Below are 17655 nucleotides of genomic sequence, written 5' to 3' on the forward strand. Positions count from 1 at the left end.
TTTCCAACAGTTAAATATAAAACATTATAAAACACAAGTAGTTAGATAAAGATAATAATGAATAACAATCACACTGAGAAATGTTTGGATTATATGGTGTACATGGGAAAAGAATACATCTCATTTATAACACATTCAGCACACCGAACGTTATCTTTTATTCGTCGTTAATATCATGAATTCACAACAATGTGGGACACATTTTACCAAACAAATACATGGGACAATAGTGCGGCTTCTGCAGGTACCAACCGGTACCTTGAATAGTATTTTCCTACATAAAGAAAGAGATTTAAGTGGACCAATAGCAAATATTTGGTTAGGATAAAATGCAACAGCTGCTCTTTTGTGAGAAAAAGTATGATAATCCTTGATCATCCTCTCTATTCATCAAATCTGACATAGTTTTATTTACCAATCACAAAAGTCCTTTCTATATTATTATTAAGCCAGGTGCAAATTTGCTTTATTAAGTTAATTTATATAAAATATTATTTACGTATAATCATATACACACACATATATTTTTTAGATGTGTTCGATTGAAGCAGATTTGAATTAATCCAATTGTATTGTTTATTTATTTTCTTAAATAAAATATAGTAGCTGAAAATCATTCCATCTTATACAGAGAATGGGTGATGGCAAAGATATATACGAAAAAAATGTTATCGAGAGAAACGAAAGGGTGCTTAAGTAAGAGCATGATGAATCGATTTAGCTGTGAGCAAAAAATACCGTTTCTCAAATAGTTTTCTAAGGCCTTAAGACTTCTATCCACGTTTTATATCAATACCAAATACGATGAGTCATCACCCCTCTAGAAAAACACGCAATTCGCCCCTCATGGTGGGGAGGTCTGTCATTTTCTGTTGGGATCATTACGGCAATTATTTTGAAACCATAATGATGACGAATATTCTATGATTTGGGATTGGATCCTCTCAATAGTAATTTGACAATTTTGACAGATAATTTGTTTGGTCTTCATAAAACAAGATGTTATAACCAACAATACAACCTTTGTCTAGTACAGCGTTGTATATAAATGTAATTACTGTCTACTGTAAATACAATTGCTAATAACGAGTTCGTTACTTAAAAGTAACCAATGTTCCTATCCATGACCTTGACTTCTAACTACTAAACAAACATAAAAAAGTAATAAAATATGTTTTTGATTCAACCAATGTATATAAGAATTTCCCTCTAACAACTATTCAGTAAATAAACAATATTGATTTATGACGCTAAAACAGACATGGAATGAACATAATTTGAAGTAAAGGCGTGGTCAAAAACTGAAACAAGAGCAGACTATTATTAATTAAAAAATAACACCGCAATGTCCAATAGATTCAATTATCATTGCTGTATCTGTATCTGACATAAACAGAATTGAACATGGCTTTAGATCAATTTTAATTATTTTGGATTAACAGTGCATTATCATTAACATTGATTAAAATAGAAGAAAAAATTTAAGTTATTAAGATAAAACAGGCAACTTTTGAGATAAATAAACAAAATTAATAAATAAACAATCTGAGGTAAAAATTATAGGAAATCTTTAAAAAACAATGTTTATAAACGGTTTTCGGACTATTACTAGGAGAAAGAATAGGAATTAACGTGTTAGTAGTAGAATGGAGAATCAGACGACTAATATCTTGTTTGTTAATGGATGAATATTAATTTATGGAATAATTAATGTTTATATTTTTATAACCGTGACAATCAATAGGACAATTTGCGGGTAAATGACAATCAATAACATGTAGATAACATAGTCTGATAAACAATCGAAATAACATACAACTGTACCATAAAATGAACATAAATTCAAATTAAATGATAATAAAAAACATGGTCTATGGTTTTCGGATATCTTATCGGGCGTTTTGCATGAAGAAAATTATAATTTTTTTTCTTTACATGCCATCAAATAATCAATATATTATCAATAATTGAATGAAATATTATGATGAATGAAATATTATCAAAATAGATAAATAATAACGAAATTAAAATCGAACCGTTAAAAATGTTTCGTCCTGTTTGATGTTTATTAATCCTTAAATAAGAGAAAATAACGCAAAACGGTCAAAATTTAATTGGATTGTGGTTAATTTATAAAGAAAACACTTCACCAATTCATTGAATGTTTGTTTTTGTCTGCCATGCCTAGAATTTTTTTCTTAGTTACTGTTGGAATAAAAAATTAATTAAAATTGGCGCAAGTGACAGTATAGCTAAGACTTAACATAATGTTAACGTAATACCGAAACATAACACCATTTATTGTATAATAAAAAACATCTTTAAACCCGTGTTTTAATGAATTATGTTTTTGAATTATAAATTATATAACTGAAATGGCATTGAACTATGAAAACAACATTTTGGGCATTAGATTAGATATTCCACTATTAAATGAAAGTTATTTAAAATCTCGTTAATTTACGAATAGGACATTTGATTAACTAATACAATAGTAATTATTAGCAAGGCCATGGGATAGTTCTCAGATCTATTGTTAAAACAATGAGACACTTGGTACTGAATTTTATTATATTTTCAGTTTTATCCTTTACTCAATATTTATCTTCAGTTGTTGAACACACTTATACGTGCGTTTACTGTAGAGTATTCTAAACAAAGAACATATTCATACACTTGTCCCTTTCAAATGTCTTTTAGAACCTACCTAGAATTACTGAAGTACAGATTAAAGAATAACAAAGACTTATAAGTCATTGTTAAAGCTAGTTTGGTATTCTATTAAATATGCAGCAACAATAATCGTCTCTAGGTTGTCTGGGTTGGTCTTAAAACAATTCACTTTTTATGTTTTATAAAGTAGAATAACTCCATGTTATTTTACACTTTAGTTATACAATGGTTATAGATTTAGAAAGGCAACAGCTTCTTATTATTTTAGTATTAAATTTACCATGAAAATATAAATATATATTCCTATATATAAAAAAATATTTTGTTGTACATAAGTTATCACGCTCTAAATATTTTCACATACAAATATTGTTTTAAACTAATTCAATTATACTCTCTATATATAAGTTCGCAACTTTTTAAATTGTTTTTATTCAAATTATAATTAACACACAAAGCAAAAAACTTACTGTTAAAAACTAAAAGTTTTCTCGTTGAGCCCAATCTTCTAATCGGCGATTTGGTTTCTTCATTTTCATCCATCGTGATACCAAAAATATCTTTGTCTGTTTTAATTAATTAAACAAAATTTTAAGTTATAAAAATGGGAAGCACTTTCACATCAATGAGACACCAATAGTTTCGATTAGTTTTTTTTTGAAAAAAATCACTTCATTCCTCGTGGTTAGTTTCTACTTTTTTTTAAAGAGTTCACTCAAACCACACACAACAACTGTATTGAGAAATTATTAAGACCGCATCTCAAAATAGAACGGAATATTGCCTGTTCCTTTCGATTCTAATACTCGTTGTTGTGATTCGCCGAACACCAGTTAGACGTTATAAACAACCGCACGTTATTAAAATAAGGAAATTTAGCATTCATATACAAACTCTCCTTCTTCTTTTCAAATAAACTCACCATTTAGGACTTTGCTACCTATAGTCATTTGGCCATTTCAAATATAGGTAACCACTGCTTTTAAATATATAGATAAGCAGACAATATTGAGATAGAAAGATAAATTATGGGTCATAATAATAAAATTAATTAGAAAACAGATAAAAAATAGCAATATTTTTAAAAATGTTTACTTCTGTGCCATCTAGCGGAATGTCTTGGAAATATCTAGTGGTAATATAGAACATATCCATATTTGGTAAAAAATTCGTTAACTAATAGAGAGATTAAACTATTAATTATTAACAAATTATAATTAAAAAACATAATGAGTTATTTTATCTAGTATTATACTTACCGTGGCGTTTCTATTAAAAAATTAATTTTTTAATATATTATAAATTTAAAAAAATTATTATTTAATTGTTAAAATATTGATATATTAAATTGGTTGATTTGTTAAATGAATTGAATACCAAATCTCTGATATTTTCATATTTCTAGTTAACCAATAATATTTCATTATAACTTAATTAAATGCAATTCATTTCTTTTATGAAACATTAAATAATTAATATTTTTTAGATGGTAGTATTTCTGGTTGCCTAGTAACAATACTATACCGATTAAAGTTGGAATATATAGGTAATATGATATATAGTAGCTTTGGAGTCTTCAGGTTCTTCAAATTTTATCCATATTAATTTTTAACATTATCATATTGTTTTCCAATGAATTTTAAATTTCCAATATAATATAAAATATATCTAATATAATATTTGGTATATATAGGGCAGATAGCGTGAATACCTAATTTTTCCAGAATCATAAGTAATGAACAGATAACCTATGATCCGATCTGGTTAAGCCGAACCGGCTTTATATTAAACTCCCTTTAATACATATTTCAAAATAAGTCTTATAATCGCTTCTCGCTAATATGAAACTTTATTTTCATTTGTATAACAAAGTAGCTTTTCATTATGAGACTTTATTATAATTTAATATTATTTTACATAATTAGTAATAGTGTAGTGAATATGCATACTACCATAACATCGCACACTGTACCTTCCACTGGAGAAAGTAAAATTTATTAATATTTTAAAGTATTTATATTTTTTATTATTATGGTCTATTTTACAGTTATTGTGACAGAAGTAAAAGTGCCCCATCATTTATTTATAGGAAGATGTACAAAACAATATCCTTTATTACACCAGGAAAATATAGATATAAGGAACGACGGTAAAAGCTTAATATCTGCAGACATAAAGGTAATAACAGCATATAACAAATTCTATTTATTTTTGATCTAACTTTTAGATCAACGTTGAAGGGAATGTTACTATAATGTGTGCAAATATATATGATCGAAATAAAGAAGCACAAGCCTATCTGAGCTATATTGCTGGTGGAGTAGGATATAACTTTATTGAGTTTAATGTAAACACTAGCTTCGGAAACGGTATTAAGTTTTTTGTAGAAATATTTGGCAAATATTTAGAATAAGAAATGATTGATATTAAACCAACTTTTTCATATACAAGTCAAATAATTTATGGATTAGGCAAGGAAGAACTATAAGAACTTAATTATCAAAGATTAATTATATTACAAATTTGGTTATTTCTAATATAATTAATGTTAAAATGTGGCGCATTCGCCAAATTATTATCTTACATTTGAAACATAATAATTAAGTCCTCCATATTAAAATAAATTATGTATTTTAATATACTGAAAAATAAAAACTTTGATAAATATTATGATTAGTTATCTATGATAATTTGTTTTCAACGATATTTTTCTCGTCAAGATTGTTATATGCTATTATATAATGAAACACGAATTACCTTCTTATAGTGGAATTGGTTTTTCAAAACAGCAATATTCTAAGAATTTAGGAACAACTAATAAATAATAGAAAACAACATAGAAGAAACATACATTTTATTATAAACACAGGTAATCTACCATAACTGGTTATCTTTTAAAATACTCTTAAAACATATCATACAGTATCACATCCATTTTATCACATACACAAGAATAGAAATAATAAAAAAACTAAGTAACAAAAGAGGCAAAATGAGTGCATGCGAGAAAATCCAACAAATTATTTTAGTTAGTTCATGGAAAAACATAGAATTAAGTTTGTACCAAAAATCACTAATATGTATGCTACTTATTCTAACATTAACCCCAGTATTACCTGTCAACATTAATATAAAAATATATTTAATTATTAACACTATTTTGTATTATGTGTACTTATTTTTTACCATTATACTTTACAGGGCACTTCATGTTGCCACAATTTTTAATCAGAAATATCTTGTATTAGTATTGATGCTTTATATAAAAACGAGATAATAATTCGTAAAAAAACATGTATGTACATTAAACCCTAACCGATTCATCTTATTCAAACACCACAAAATATCACTGGAAAAATTAAGTTTCATTTAGGACTTAGGACTTAAGAGACCATTTTCACTGATATTAGTAAACTTACAACTAAATCTCCAAATGAAAAAAACAATAAATTTTTGTAACTTTGTAAATATAAAAATATTATATATTGGCTATATAGTTACTAAAAACAGTAATGAATAAAATTTTTACATAATTGCCTTATTGTCTAGACTTCTTAATGGTTTATGTAATTTCACCACATCATTTAAGTATCTAGTACAGATTAACTGTTAAAAAAAAATTATATATATATATGTATATATATATATATATATATATATATATATATATATATATATATATATATATATATATATATATAAGAAACAACACTTAAAATATAATAAAATATTAATAGAACTTCTTACACTTACAAATGAGGTTTTTTTTGTGAGAAATCTGTTGTTTGTAACATCACAAAATTATTGTACTTGGAAAAAAAATCTTAAGGAAAAATTATCAGTAAGATGTATCACAGAACTAACAAAATACCAAAATAAAAGACACCGTCTTTGTATAGACCTACGACAGCTGCCAGGTAAATATATCTTACAAAATAACGAAATTAAGTAAACAAAATATTTAGCTTATAATTAGTCATATCATATTTCTGATTGAACATTACATCATAATTCTTAAGAGTAAAATGGTAAAGAAAAATGTTATTTTCCAAACGACAAATATAATGATTTATATTTAAGGTGGTACCGTTACCACCTTTAATACTTTTTTTAATGCTTCTTGATATATATTCAGAGTTGTATTTATATATACATTTACCAAAGTAACTGACGCCTTCGAATACTTTGAAAAAAATTATTTCTAAATGTATTAACAATTCTAATTTCAAATATTCCTAATTATATAAATTACGTTTATAAAACTTGCACTATATAAATATCCATATAGTTAGTTACCATGCAGATATTGCTTTGCATTTAGTCTACCTTAATACATACATTGTCCTGACAACGTTCTCTACTAATTGTAGAATTCAGCTTAAAGCTAAAAACTCTTCAACTTGAAAATGTCAAAACGGTCTCCGAGTAAAAAAATATATGAATATATATAATAGTTAAACAGGTTTAGTTTAATAACAATTTAAAAAATTTACATATAATTTTTTTATCTCGGGAATAAATAGCCCGCTGCCCTTGGTCTAATATGGGATTTTATGAACTACACTTGATTAAATGGTGATACTTGTATGGCAAAATAATATTATAATGAAAAGTTTGTACGATTTTCGTCTAACCTGTGCATTATATTTAGAGAGTGCTTTTATTTAAATGGTCAGTAAATGTAAATGCAAATATTACATACTATAAAGCTAATTATTAAATTGTTATCATATTTTGAGACTATTTGCACTGTGGATATATAAACCTATAAAAATTCTAGAAACACTTACTTGAGTACAAAGACTTAATAAAAGTCAGTCTCAGAACAACTAGAATAACATACAACTATTTAGAGGAGATTTTTTCCAATTGCAGACTAAAATTGTTTTATAAATATGTTTGTATCTAAGTATATGTATACATATGTAAATAGATAAGGTACTAGTATAATTTTATAATATATAATTATAAATTTGTAGTTCATAAAAAACCCAAATTACTTTAAAGCCCTCCTATTGATTTTGAATCAATAAATAACAACACAACCCAATATTAAGCATTAAACAAAGTGCTATTTTTTTAATTAAGTAACACATTAACAACAACAGGAAGGGCTTTATTATAAGGAAAATGAAAGTGACTCCCTTTACTCACTATCACTATCCATATGAATCGTTGTCAACGAGTCGACACTATCATTTGAGGAAACGCTGCTACGAATATTTGCAAAACGCCCAATGAAAATATCTTCATCTGGGCTTAATACCACTTTGCTTACCCGAAATCTTGATTTGGTATTTTTAATAGGCGTGGCCGGTTCGATTTTACCATTTTCTGGTACTTTAACAATTTGGAAACGGCTTCTTGTAGCGGGACTTGAAGCTGGTGATGTAAATGACGTCCCAGGCTATGAAACATTAATAGAGATCTTACTTTTCCTTTCTACATTTTTTTATACTAGCCTTGAATTAGTTCTTGCCGTTTTAGATATAGTTACCAAAGCTGTTACTAATACATTGCCTTGAAGTGTAAACAATTTTTTTGTTACATAAAAGTACACATAAAAGTTTTGTTAAAGAGTCGGGGGTCGCTTCAAAAATAAGTTGGAAGGAAATGAAATGGAAATACTTTTACATTATTAGGCACCAATTATATGCAAGTTTTGCCGCACCTGTTGTATTCACCAGATATCACCTATTCAGATTATCACTTCTGCTGGATTGGTAGCGCGGCGACCAAGACAGCAACTACTGTCCTACTAGTTCTATCTCACTAGTTGTTTCAAGTCGAGCTCAGGAAAATGATATTTTAAATTTACTATCAACAGATGACAGCGTAAACCTCGATAAAGAACAACCATCCCAGTCACTAAGTTGTAAATTATAAATGTATAAGTGATCATATAATAAAGAATGAGTAGTTTAACGAGGCTGATTGGAATATAATATATGCATGTCTAGATAGTATCGAATATGTACGCTGTAATATATAAGGTATATAATTTAATTAAATAATCGCGAGTCTAGAAGCCACTAATAACAAAAAAGTACGTCCGTTCTTAACTCTGAAAACGTTTTAATTCTCAGATACGGGGCGTCATTTTTCCAAAGTGACATTTAAATCCAGAAGAAAGATTTGAAAAAACTGCCAAACAATATTCACGGTATAATATTTCATTAAAATAGCGAGAACTTATTCAAGATTCTAGTAATAATTTAATTATAATAAGTCAAAACAAATACCTGGAATGTTTTAGTTAGATCAGGGCCATTATATTTTGGTTCACAGCTTAGAGAGGTTTTCCTTGAAGCCTTCTGAGATATATTCAAGATTTCTTCATCTTCGCTACTATCTTCGGTAATATTTTTATTAACAGTACATAATGCGTTCAATTTTTTAACCAGCTGTGAATAGGCTTCGGGGTCCTAAAACGAAAATAATAAAAAGAAGATTTTTCTTTGCCTATAAATAGAACGTAATACTAACATTGCATGCCCTATTGTTCTCGTCAATTTCAATTTTATTTATTTTGGATTGTGTCAAGGCATCACACAATGCTTCAACTCCAGCAATTTGAATAGCTTTGTTTCCTTTAAGGTTAATTTTCTATAAAAGAAATTATTATATGAATATTGATATAGAAAGTTTTAAAAATTTAACTAATGTATAGTGATAAATTATGTCTTACTTGAAGAGACGTGTTTTCTGGTATTGCTTTTGAAAGTGCTAAAATGCCCTTGCAGGTCAAAAGAGTACACTGAAGACCTAAACCTTCCAATGATCTTGTGAGTGGCAAACCTTCACTTATGTGTACTAGGACATCATCTGTTAAGTTATTAAAACCAATATTTAAAGTATGTAAGTTACCACACTCGACCTACAATCATAACAATACTACATAATAAACAAATCCTCTAATAAATTAAACGTTACTTACAATAATATTTTTAATAACAGGGCCGCTTTTATCAGTTATTTGATTATTAAAAATCACTAGTACTGACAATCCGTAACCAACGGTATTTTGATTACATAATCCTTTCGCTAATACTTCCAAACCCCTATCACCCAAATTGTTATTACTGATATCCAGAACTTTTAAATGTGTGTTATTTACAAGGAATCTTTGTAAAGTATCAGCTTCTTTAGTATATAAACCCGTAGATGGAAGATAAAGCTCTCTAATTGTAGTATTTTGCATTAATGCATCCACTGAAAAAAAATCAAAGGAAATCAAAATTTTAATACTACAGTTTTATACCGTAAATATCAAACTGTAAATTTGTCAGTTTTATTTACTTAGATTATATTGAGATTTCAATGATCAGAAAACGCATTGTCGCAATATACATATTGATAACAACAAATACAAAGTAAATTGTAGTTAAATCTATATACTATAATGGGTTGGGCAAAAATTAATTTCAATTTTTTTTATGTTCTTCAAAGTGAATTTATTTATATACATTTAAAATGCAAATCAATGATTTTTGACGTTTTGTCACTTTCCTGATAAAATCATTAAACTTTATTGAAGTGATTTTCATAAAACTCTTTTGAGGTCAGTTTTATACCAGAGTTTTTCAGACATAGAATCAAATGGTAGTCCGAGCTATAAGGCAGATTTATCAAAACTTTTTAATCTCTCAATGTTGACCTCGACTAGTTATATGTTCTCGATGCTTTTATTTTAATCCTCTACTTCAGTCGCATTAATTTTTGATAGTGGAGAACTCATAGCACATTATTAAATACATACATTAGCATTCACTTGCTTAGCAGTCATGTCAATACGGACATTTGTAAACGTTTGTGAAGTTGAAGCCGGAAGAGCTTCAACCATGATCTTTTTCGCACATATGTATGGAACCCAAAAACTGGTTTATTCCTGGGATCCAGTTTTATGTAAATGGTTTAAAACTTTTGTGGTCAATATTTTAGGATTCCATTGACTTTTTCAAGGATTGGGCGGCCAAAACATTGTTTTACATCGAAATATCCGAAACGAAAACAAGCACTGGTTCACGACGAGACGATTATGAACTGCATTTTCTTTTTCGTACATAAAAACGCAAAAGACAAAAAAGACACTACCTTTAGTATGACTTCACTAAACAAATATTACTACAGATATAAGACTTTAAAGTCTATTAGGAAAAATTGAATTGATGGACGCGGAAAGTCCTGGGAATTTAACCCTTATGGAACTTCAGTGTACCAATCAGAAGTTTAACTTCACAAACCAAGCAATTGAGTACTTTTCATCTTAATAGTTATGTAAATAAATTGAAATGCCGTTACAGGAGTGAAACAAATCCGGAATGAGCACACATTAAAACCATTCACGCCCATAAAAAATAATTTCTGAAACTGTGTATCTCGATAATTAATAGAAACTGTTCAGTCAGTAGTCCTACCTGTTGTAAAATCAATGGACTAAATATAAACTTTCTTTTGAGACACCTTGTATAACGTAAACCATGTAACATTTATCAAGTCATTGTTTACATTTCTCCTAATACTGATAAAAATTATATAATAACCTTTTACTGCTTAATTATCAATTTATTGAACATAAATATTGTTTACATTTAAAGATTTATGTTACAATGTATTAAGGTCAAATATATAATTTATATGAAATAATAAATATGTTTGAAAGCTTCAGAAATCATAATTTATTAAATATCTAACTAATAAATATCTATATTAAATATATTTTAAATTGAAAGAAGTTAATTGGGTACAAATAAATACGACTACTTACCTAAGTAGAATGTAGGTAGTTTGACTAGCATACATCCATCAAACTTAAGTGTAGTTATATTGGTATTATTTTTAATAACGTTTATTAACTTTCTTGTGTACTGTTCACTTATTTCCATACCTTTAAAGGATAAAGATTCTAATACCATTATGTTACTACAAGCGGTACAAAAACATAACCAAGTGTCATCATCATCAAAATTCATGGCAATTTCAAAATGACATGCTGAACTGTAATACTCCAACATATTTAGGAATTCTGTCATGGTCTCAGGAGTGAACTGGCACTCTTGTAGAATCAGAGTATGGAAATTGGTAACTTTTAGAATGTCCTCTAATGTTTCATTTACTTCACAAGTTATTCTGATGGAATTCAATTTCAATGTAGCGGAATGATTCATGTTATTTTTAATTTCCTGAATTTGTGATTTTATTGCATCTAATTCTATAGTTTTGTGTTTTTTGCATGACTCTTCATATATTTTTAAAATTTCATCAGCTGGTATAAATTTATCTAGAAGCCACGGGCGCGTGAAAACAATACTTCAATTTGATCGAGGAACTTACTTATAGTCCAAGGATCATTATTTTCTGGTTCTTTGTAGCTTACTAAGATATCTTCTGCACTTGGAAAATAAACATGACGTTGCTTGGATGACAACTCAACTTCAATTTCATCAGATGTTTCAAAACACGATGACTTACGTAATATTGAGGTACATGGTGTCTCAGGTAGAGATGGTTCGTCACTTTCTGAGATATCACTTTCATTTTCTGGTTCAATTGTTTCTGAAATTGTTGGATTATAACAACAAAAAACCACAAATAAATCCACAATATAATTCTTAAAAAAAACTCATACATTTTTGAAAATAAAATATACCTATTATTTTAATATCAACTCTAATACCTTTAAATGAAATAATGTATTAACTAATAGCTATTATCTCCAATCAAACTTATTTAATTTATATAAGAAAATTTTTTATCAAAGTAAAAAAATATGTAGAAATTTTAAATATACCCAATTAAATGTGGAAAATGATGATTGCATAATATAGTATTTAAGGAAGTGTGTATTAATAAATATAGTACAAATATATTTACATGAATTAATGTCCCTTATTACATCAAAAACATAAAAAGCAATAATTAATAGACTATTAAAAAACATATTTTTTGGTTACTCACCAAAATATGTCATCAACTCAGCTGAACTGTCATCTTCTTTGTCATTTATATCAATTCTATTGCTAAACTGTTTTAGAATATTCACATTATTTGCAACAATTGTTTCTTGGTCTGTTTCCATATGTTTATCCACATCAATATGATTGAGATCTTCAATTCCATCATCTTCTTCAAAAGTAATATCATCAGGAGTAACACTATTAGGTGATATTGGAGCAGCATCGAGAAATTTTCCAACTGGTGTTGGTTCAAGGGGTGTACCTAATTCATCTTCATCAACAGAAAATGATTTGTCTAAAAGTGAAGTTGATAATTTTATTTTGGTTTTGGCATCTGTAAAAAATAAAATATCAACAGCAAAATATCATTTGAAAAATTATAAAATGTAATCATATTCCATTAATATAACACATATTATGAGAACATTATGGACTTACCAGTTTTAAGGTCACAAACAGTAGAATTCTGAGAATGTACTGTTTCTTCTGCTAATGGGCTTGCTGTTATACTTTCTGTACCACTGTCTATTAAAAAAGGTGCATCATTTTCATCCATACATGGGGCCAAATCCATTACTTAAATTTGAAGTTGTACTTTCTTTCTATTATGACCTTAAATTTTGATTACATTTTCAAAACTATTTTCAGTCATTAAAATTAATACACTCACATCTTTTACGAACCATCCTCTTACGAACACAGTAAAACGAAATATTTTTGTATTATTCACTTAAAACATAAGCTTGCTTTTATATTTGTTCACGTTTTTGTTTTCAATTAAATTTTAGTTGGATGTCAAAAACGGTCGACATTAAGTTCACAGTTTTATAAATCTTAAAGAAAAAACACAAAAACATTCACATACATCTTTGATTACTAATTTTTTTGTTCATAATATCCTGTGTCTTGTTTTTAATTACAGGTTATAATAAAAGAGACATAAATTATATAAAAAATAGAAATAATACATTAGCGAGTTTTCCATAAGTTACAGTTAACTGTAAAATGATGTCACAGTGGTTTTTAATGAACATTGCCGTTTTGTCAGTTATATAAATATTTTTTTAAGGAAAAAATACATAAAAACCTATAACTTACATGTTTTTTCTTAACATAGTCCTTCCAAATTAGAAAAAAATAAACAATTTTCACAAGTATATGAAACCTTTGACAGTAATGTTAGTTGCCTAATTTCAGAAGTGACTATATATTTAAAAATATATTAAAGACATTAATTTCTTTTAGAATGATATGTTATATTTTGCACAATTTCTATATTGATTTTTATCAATCAAATAATAATAACATCTAAACTAAATAAAAACAGTATTAAATAATATTCAGCAAATTAATACTAATCATATGCAGTATAAATTATGCCTAATATATTAATGAAAAGCTATTTTAGGAAAAAGTATATTTCCTCTGAATATATTCAAGAATCAAAATATGAATGTGAATTGTTTCCTGTTTTCCATAAATAAATAATAGTGACATCGATGATTATATTAGTAGTAATGACATTTCAACAATTAAAACGCCTTGAAAAACTAGTATTATCGAATTATATTAAACATTTCAGTTACATCATTTTACTGTAGAATCGACTTAAGCATGTTTCCTTGGTAACCATTTGATGATTCAAAATCACCCTTGACTTACATCTGAGGGTGTTATTTTTTGACATTTCGCGAAGAAAAACTTCATAACATACATACAAAAAGTAACAATAATAGTAGTGCAATATAGTGTTTATTTGTGCCTTAGGTTTATACGTATTTTCTGATAAAATATTATCAGGTTAAAAAAACAGTGACTTCATCAAAATATATCTTTACAAGACTAGTGTAATTTTAGTTTAACAATATGGATGAAAATCAACCAAGAGGAGCAAATAATGTTCGAGTTTACGTACGAATTAGGCCATTTAGTGAACGTGAAGTTAAAGACGGCAACAAAGGAATTATCGTATGCGATTATGAAGAAAATGTAGTACTTTTAAAGAAGCCTCCTGAAAAAAGCACAGGAAAGGATTTTGATAACAAATATTTTAAATTGGATTACATTTTTTCACCAAATGCTGCTCAGGTTAGTAAGATTATAGTACTTTACCATAGATTGACAGGCTGCAAATGTTATATTTTCAGCTTGATGTTTATCGAATAGTAGCAGCTCCATTAGTTGAACAAGTTTTTGATGGATATAATGCAACTATTTTTGCATATGGGCAAACTGGTACTGGTAAAACATACACAATGACTGGAAATTATGAAGTGCCCGAATTGAGGGGTATTATACCAAATACATTTACACATATATTTACTCAAATAGCAAACTCCAGTGAAGACAGATCTTTTATAGTGAAAGTTATGTATTTAGAAATATACAATGAGGAAGTAAGAGATCTTTTAGGCTCTGATCCAAACAAGAGATTGCAAATCAAAGAAAGGAAAGACATAGGAATATATGTAAAGGATTTATCAGGTTTTACTGTAGATTCTGTAGAATCTACTACCGAGTTAATGGACAGGGGTAATAAAAATAGAATAACACGGTCAACAATGATGAATAATGTTAGCTCAAGATCACATGCTATATTCACAATAGTTATTGAATCAAAAAATAGGCATACAAATAAAACAACAGTTGGAAAATTAAATTTAGTTGATTTGGCTGTAAGTTGACGTGATAGTTGAAACATATATTGAGATTCATTAAATTTAATGTTTTACAGGGATCTGAGAGAATTAAGAAAACTGGGGTAACTGGGGAGGGATTACGAGAGGCAGGAAACATTAATCAGTCACTTTCAACACTTAGCAATGTTATACAAGCATTAGTAGAAGGAAAAACATTTGTTCCTTATCGTAATTCAAAGTTAACAAGATTGCTGCAAGATTCTCTTGGTGGAAATTCTAAAACCTCCATGGTAATTTAGTTTTGGATGTCATCTATGTAATGCTTCCTTCTAATGCTACCAATATTTGTTAGATTGCTATGGTTAGTCCAGCAGAACAAGATTATGAAGAATCTCACAGTACCTTACGTTACGCTCATAAAGCAAAATATATTAAGAACTATGCTAAGATAAATGTAGAGGAAAGTGGACTTATCGAACATTTTGAACAAGAAATAGCAGAATTACAACAAAAATTATCTTTGCTGACAGTGGCTGCTGAGCAGCCTAAATCTGTAAGCTTTTTATGGATGTTTTTTTATCAAAAATAAATAAATATGTATTTTAGAAAAAGAAGGCTAAAACTGAAGCTGATATTGAAAAAATTAAAAAGGCTGAAGCTGAAATGGAAAAAATTGAGTAAGTAGATAGAAATAAGAATAATGCTATCAGATAATTACATTAATATTATATAATCTTTTTAGCAAAGAAAAACGTGAATTAGAAGACCGATTGTCAATAATTCAGAAGAAAATTATCTGTGGCGGTGAAAATCTTTTAGAAAAGGCTCAACAGCAGGAATTTCTGCTTTTAACTTCTGGTCAAGAATTGGCAAATTTGGATCGCAGCCATCAACAACTTGAGGAACAGTACAATAGAATGACTGAAGAGAAAATTGATATTGAAGAAAAATATTCCTCACTTCAAGAGGAAGATGCGGCCTTAAATAAGAAAATCAAAGTTGTTCAACAACGTATTAAAGAAGCCAAAGATGAACATGCTGATAAGGAGCATGAATATCAAAGAGAAATGGAAGCCTTAAATGACAACAATCGTCTCTTAATAAGAGAGATGCAGTTGTCCAATTTAATGATTGATTATTATATTCCGACCGAATATAAGGTAAATATTATGATTAGTTTTTCTGTTATCTTACATGTTAATTATATTTCTTATTAGAAAGTTATTCAGCAATACTGCATTTTCAACAATGATACTCAAGAATATCAGTTACAAGGTGTGGCTTATACTGGTAATAATATGCGCAAGCGTCAAATTGCACCTGAAGAAGCCCCACCCATTAAGTTTGATATGAAGCAGGTGTATCACAAATATCCAGAAAAGAAAAAAGTGACAAGCAAAAGATCGCTTTTGAAAACATACTCTGCTGTGCCAAAACAAACTCGATAATTAATGGGGGCCTAGAAATTAACGTTATTATTAAAGAAACGCATTTTTCTAGTCCAAGCAGTATTTTTTTAAACATAATATTATAACATGAAAATCTTAATCCACGCTTTAGTTAAATTTGTAACTATTCTAGTCGATTATCGGGTATTTTGAAATGTTTCAAATGCAATTCAGCTTATTTTATTAATATATAGTTATTAATATTTGTTAATTGATTAAGCAAGGTCATAGAAATAGGAAAACATTGCTATTCTTGGTCTTACTTTTTCTCCATGTTTCTGGCTAGTCAATCTTTGCAATACCAGTTGTTACATATTTTTTTAAATTTTATTAATTTATTAAGCTAGTAGCTTTTATTAATTTTTGTAATTATGATTTACAATAAAAGTTATTTAATTTACAATTTTTTACTTACTTCTTACAGATGTGTATGAACACCTTGCACTTCTACAATATAATGCTTACACAACGTCTACAAGACTCTTTGGTGTGGCATACAAGTACCACCTCCAACAATAAGTTGTATTTCAAGAGTACCAACCTTCAGAGAATACCTGTCAAAACGTTTTGACAGTTTAATCATCAGATATAAGTTACACTTTAATTTGTGGTACTACTTATAATTAAATCTTGAACTAATAAAGCACTGATGAAACTTTTAAATAAAAAAAAATAGTAATTAATTAATGTTAGAACGACTTTTCTCGTCGAAAATCAAACACCACTGTCATCAGAACTCAGATTAAATCTGTTGGTCGTATGAGTAAGAATGAAAGCAAAAGAAAAAAGTAAGAGAGAGCTGGCATTGGAAGTATATCAGTGTTCGCCATATTTTACTTGAAAATTTAGATATGAGAAATATTTCTTCGCGTTTGCTGATTTGATTTTTTAAGAACAATGGATTTACTGTTACATAATCAAGTTCTAGTATGGTAGCAT

At 28.0% G+C, this 17655-nt stretch overlaps 4 protein-coding genes across 5 annotated transcripts in view; 2 read left to right on the forward strand and 2 right to left on the reverse strand.

The window, feature by feature from the left end:
• LOC143197244 (SLIT-ROBO Rho GTPase-activating protein 1) overlaps positions 1 to 3582 on the reverse strand; it is a 54466-nt gene extending 50884 nt beyond the window's left edge. Inside the window, exon 1 of the mRNA XM_076405510.1 lies at positions 3144 to 3582. Within this exon, the coding sequence (XP_076261625.1) occupies positions 3144 to 3216 (73 nt within the window). The 5' untranslated portion in view covers positions 3217 to 3582. The remainder of the gene's footprint in view (positions 1 to 3143) is intronic.
• Positions 3583 to 4422: 840 nt separating this feature from the next.
• Positions 4423 to 5198, forward strand: LOC143197247 (uncharacterized). The gene is made up of 3 exons (XM_076405516.1): positions 4423 to 4660; positions 4721 to 4851; positions 4901 to 5198. The coding sequence occupies exons 1-3, from the start codon at positions 4558 to 4560 to the stop codon at positions 5084 to 5086; spliced, it is 420 nt and encodes a 139-aa protein (XP_076261631.1). The 5' UTR covers positions 4423 to 4557; the 3' UTR covers positions 5087 to 5198.
• Positions 5199 to 5510: 312 nt separating this feature from the next.
• On the reverse strand, positions 5511 to 13631 carry LOC143197245 (uncharacterized). 2 transcript variants are annotated; one of them, XM_076405513.1, is made up of 10 exons: positions 13300 to 13631; positions 13068 to 13241; positions 12631 to 12963; positions 12007 to 12228; positions 11441 to 11953; positions 9611 to 9885; positions 9362 to 9550; positions 9160 to 9279; positions 8916 to 9098; positions 5511 to 8080 (listed from the first exon to the last, which is right to left on the reverse strand). In XM_076405513.1, the coding sequence occupies exons 2-10, from the start codon at positions 13201 to 13203 to the stop codon at positions 7820 to 7822; spliced, it is 2232 nt and encodes a 743-aa protein (XP_076261628.1). In that variant the 5' UTR covers positions 13204 to 13241; positions 13300 to 13631; the 3' UTR covers positions 5511 to 7819. The 2 variants fall into 2 exon arrangements, with proteins under 2 accessions (XP_076261628.1, XP_076261629.1); XM_076405514.1 differs by having other exon boundaries at positions 12631 to 12924; positions 13300 to 13600.
• A 361-nt stretch (positions 13632 to 13992) lies between these two features.
• Positions 13993 to 17119, forward strand: Klp64D (kinesin-like protein 64D). Its single transcript, XM_076405515.1, has 8 exons — positions 13993 to 14429; positions 14487 to 14717; positions 14777 to 15304; positions 15364 to 15558; positions 15621 to 15821; positions 15875 to 15945; positions 16011 to 16428; positions 16486 to 17119. The coding sequence occupies exons 2-8, from the start codon at positions 14496 to 14498 to the stop codon at positions 16714 to 16716; spliced, it is 1866 nt and encodes a 621-aa protein (XP_076261630.1). The 5' UTR covers positions 13993 to 14429; positions 14487 to 14495; the 3' UTR covers positions 16717 to 17119.
• Positions 17120 to 17655: the final 536 nt, after the last annotated feature.

The sequence above is a fragment of the Rhynchophorus ferrugineus genome, unplaced genomic scaffold (genome assembly GCF_030347505.1).
Source record: "Rhynchophorus ferrugineus isolate W39M unplaced genomic scaffold, kcgeb_rfMv2 rfM5, whole genome shotgun sequence".
NCBI lineage: Eukaryota > Metazoa > Arthropoda > Insecta > Coleoptera > Curculionidae > Rhynchophorus > Rhynchophorus ferrugineus.

Coding starts and splice junctions, on each gene's coding strand:
- LOC143197247 (XM_076405516.1), top strand. CDS start 4,558: ATGAGACTTTATTATAATTTAATATTATTTTACATAATTAGTAATAGT. Junction 4,661..4,720: donor TGTACCTTCCACTGGAGAAA/GTAAAATTTATT, acceptor TCTATTTTACAG/TTATTGTGACAGAAGTAAAA. Junction 4,852..4,900: donor TAATATCTGCAGACATAAAG/GTAATAACAGCA, acceptor TCTAACTTTTAG/ATCAACGTTGAAGGGAATGT.
- Klp64D (XM_076405515.1), top strand. CDS start 14,496: ATGGATGAAAATCAACCAAGAGGAGCAAATAATGTTCGAGTTTACGTA. Junction 15,305..15,363: donor TAAATTTAGTTGATTTGGCT/GTAAGTTGACGT, acceptor AATGTTTTACAG/GGATCTGAGAGAATTAAGAA. Junction 16,429..16,485: donor ATATTCCGACCGAATATAAG/GTAAATATTATG, acceptor ATTTCTTATTAG/AAAGTTATTCAGCAATACTG.
- LOC143197245 (XM_076405513.1), bottom strand. CDS start 13,203: ATGGATTTGGCCCCATGTATGGATGAAAATGATGCACCTTTTTTAATA. Junction 9,551..9,610: donor CTGTTATTAAAAATATTATT/GTAAGTAACGTT, acceptor TTATGATTGTAG/GTCGAGTGTGGTAACTTACA. Junction 8,081..8,915: donor ATCTAACTAAAACATTCCAG/GTATTTGTTTTG, acceptor AATGTTTCATAG/CCTGGGACGTCATTTACATC.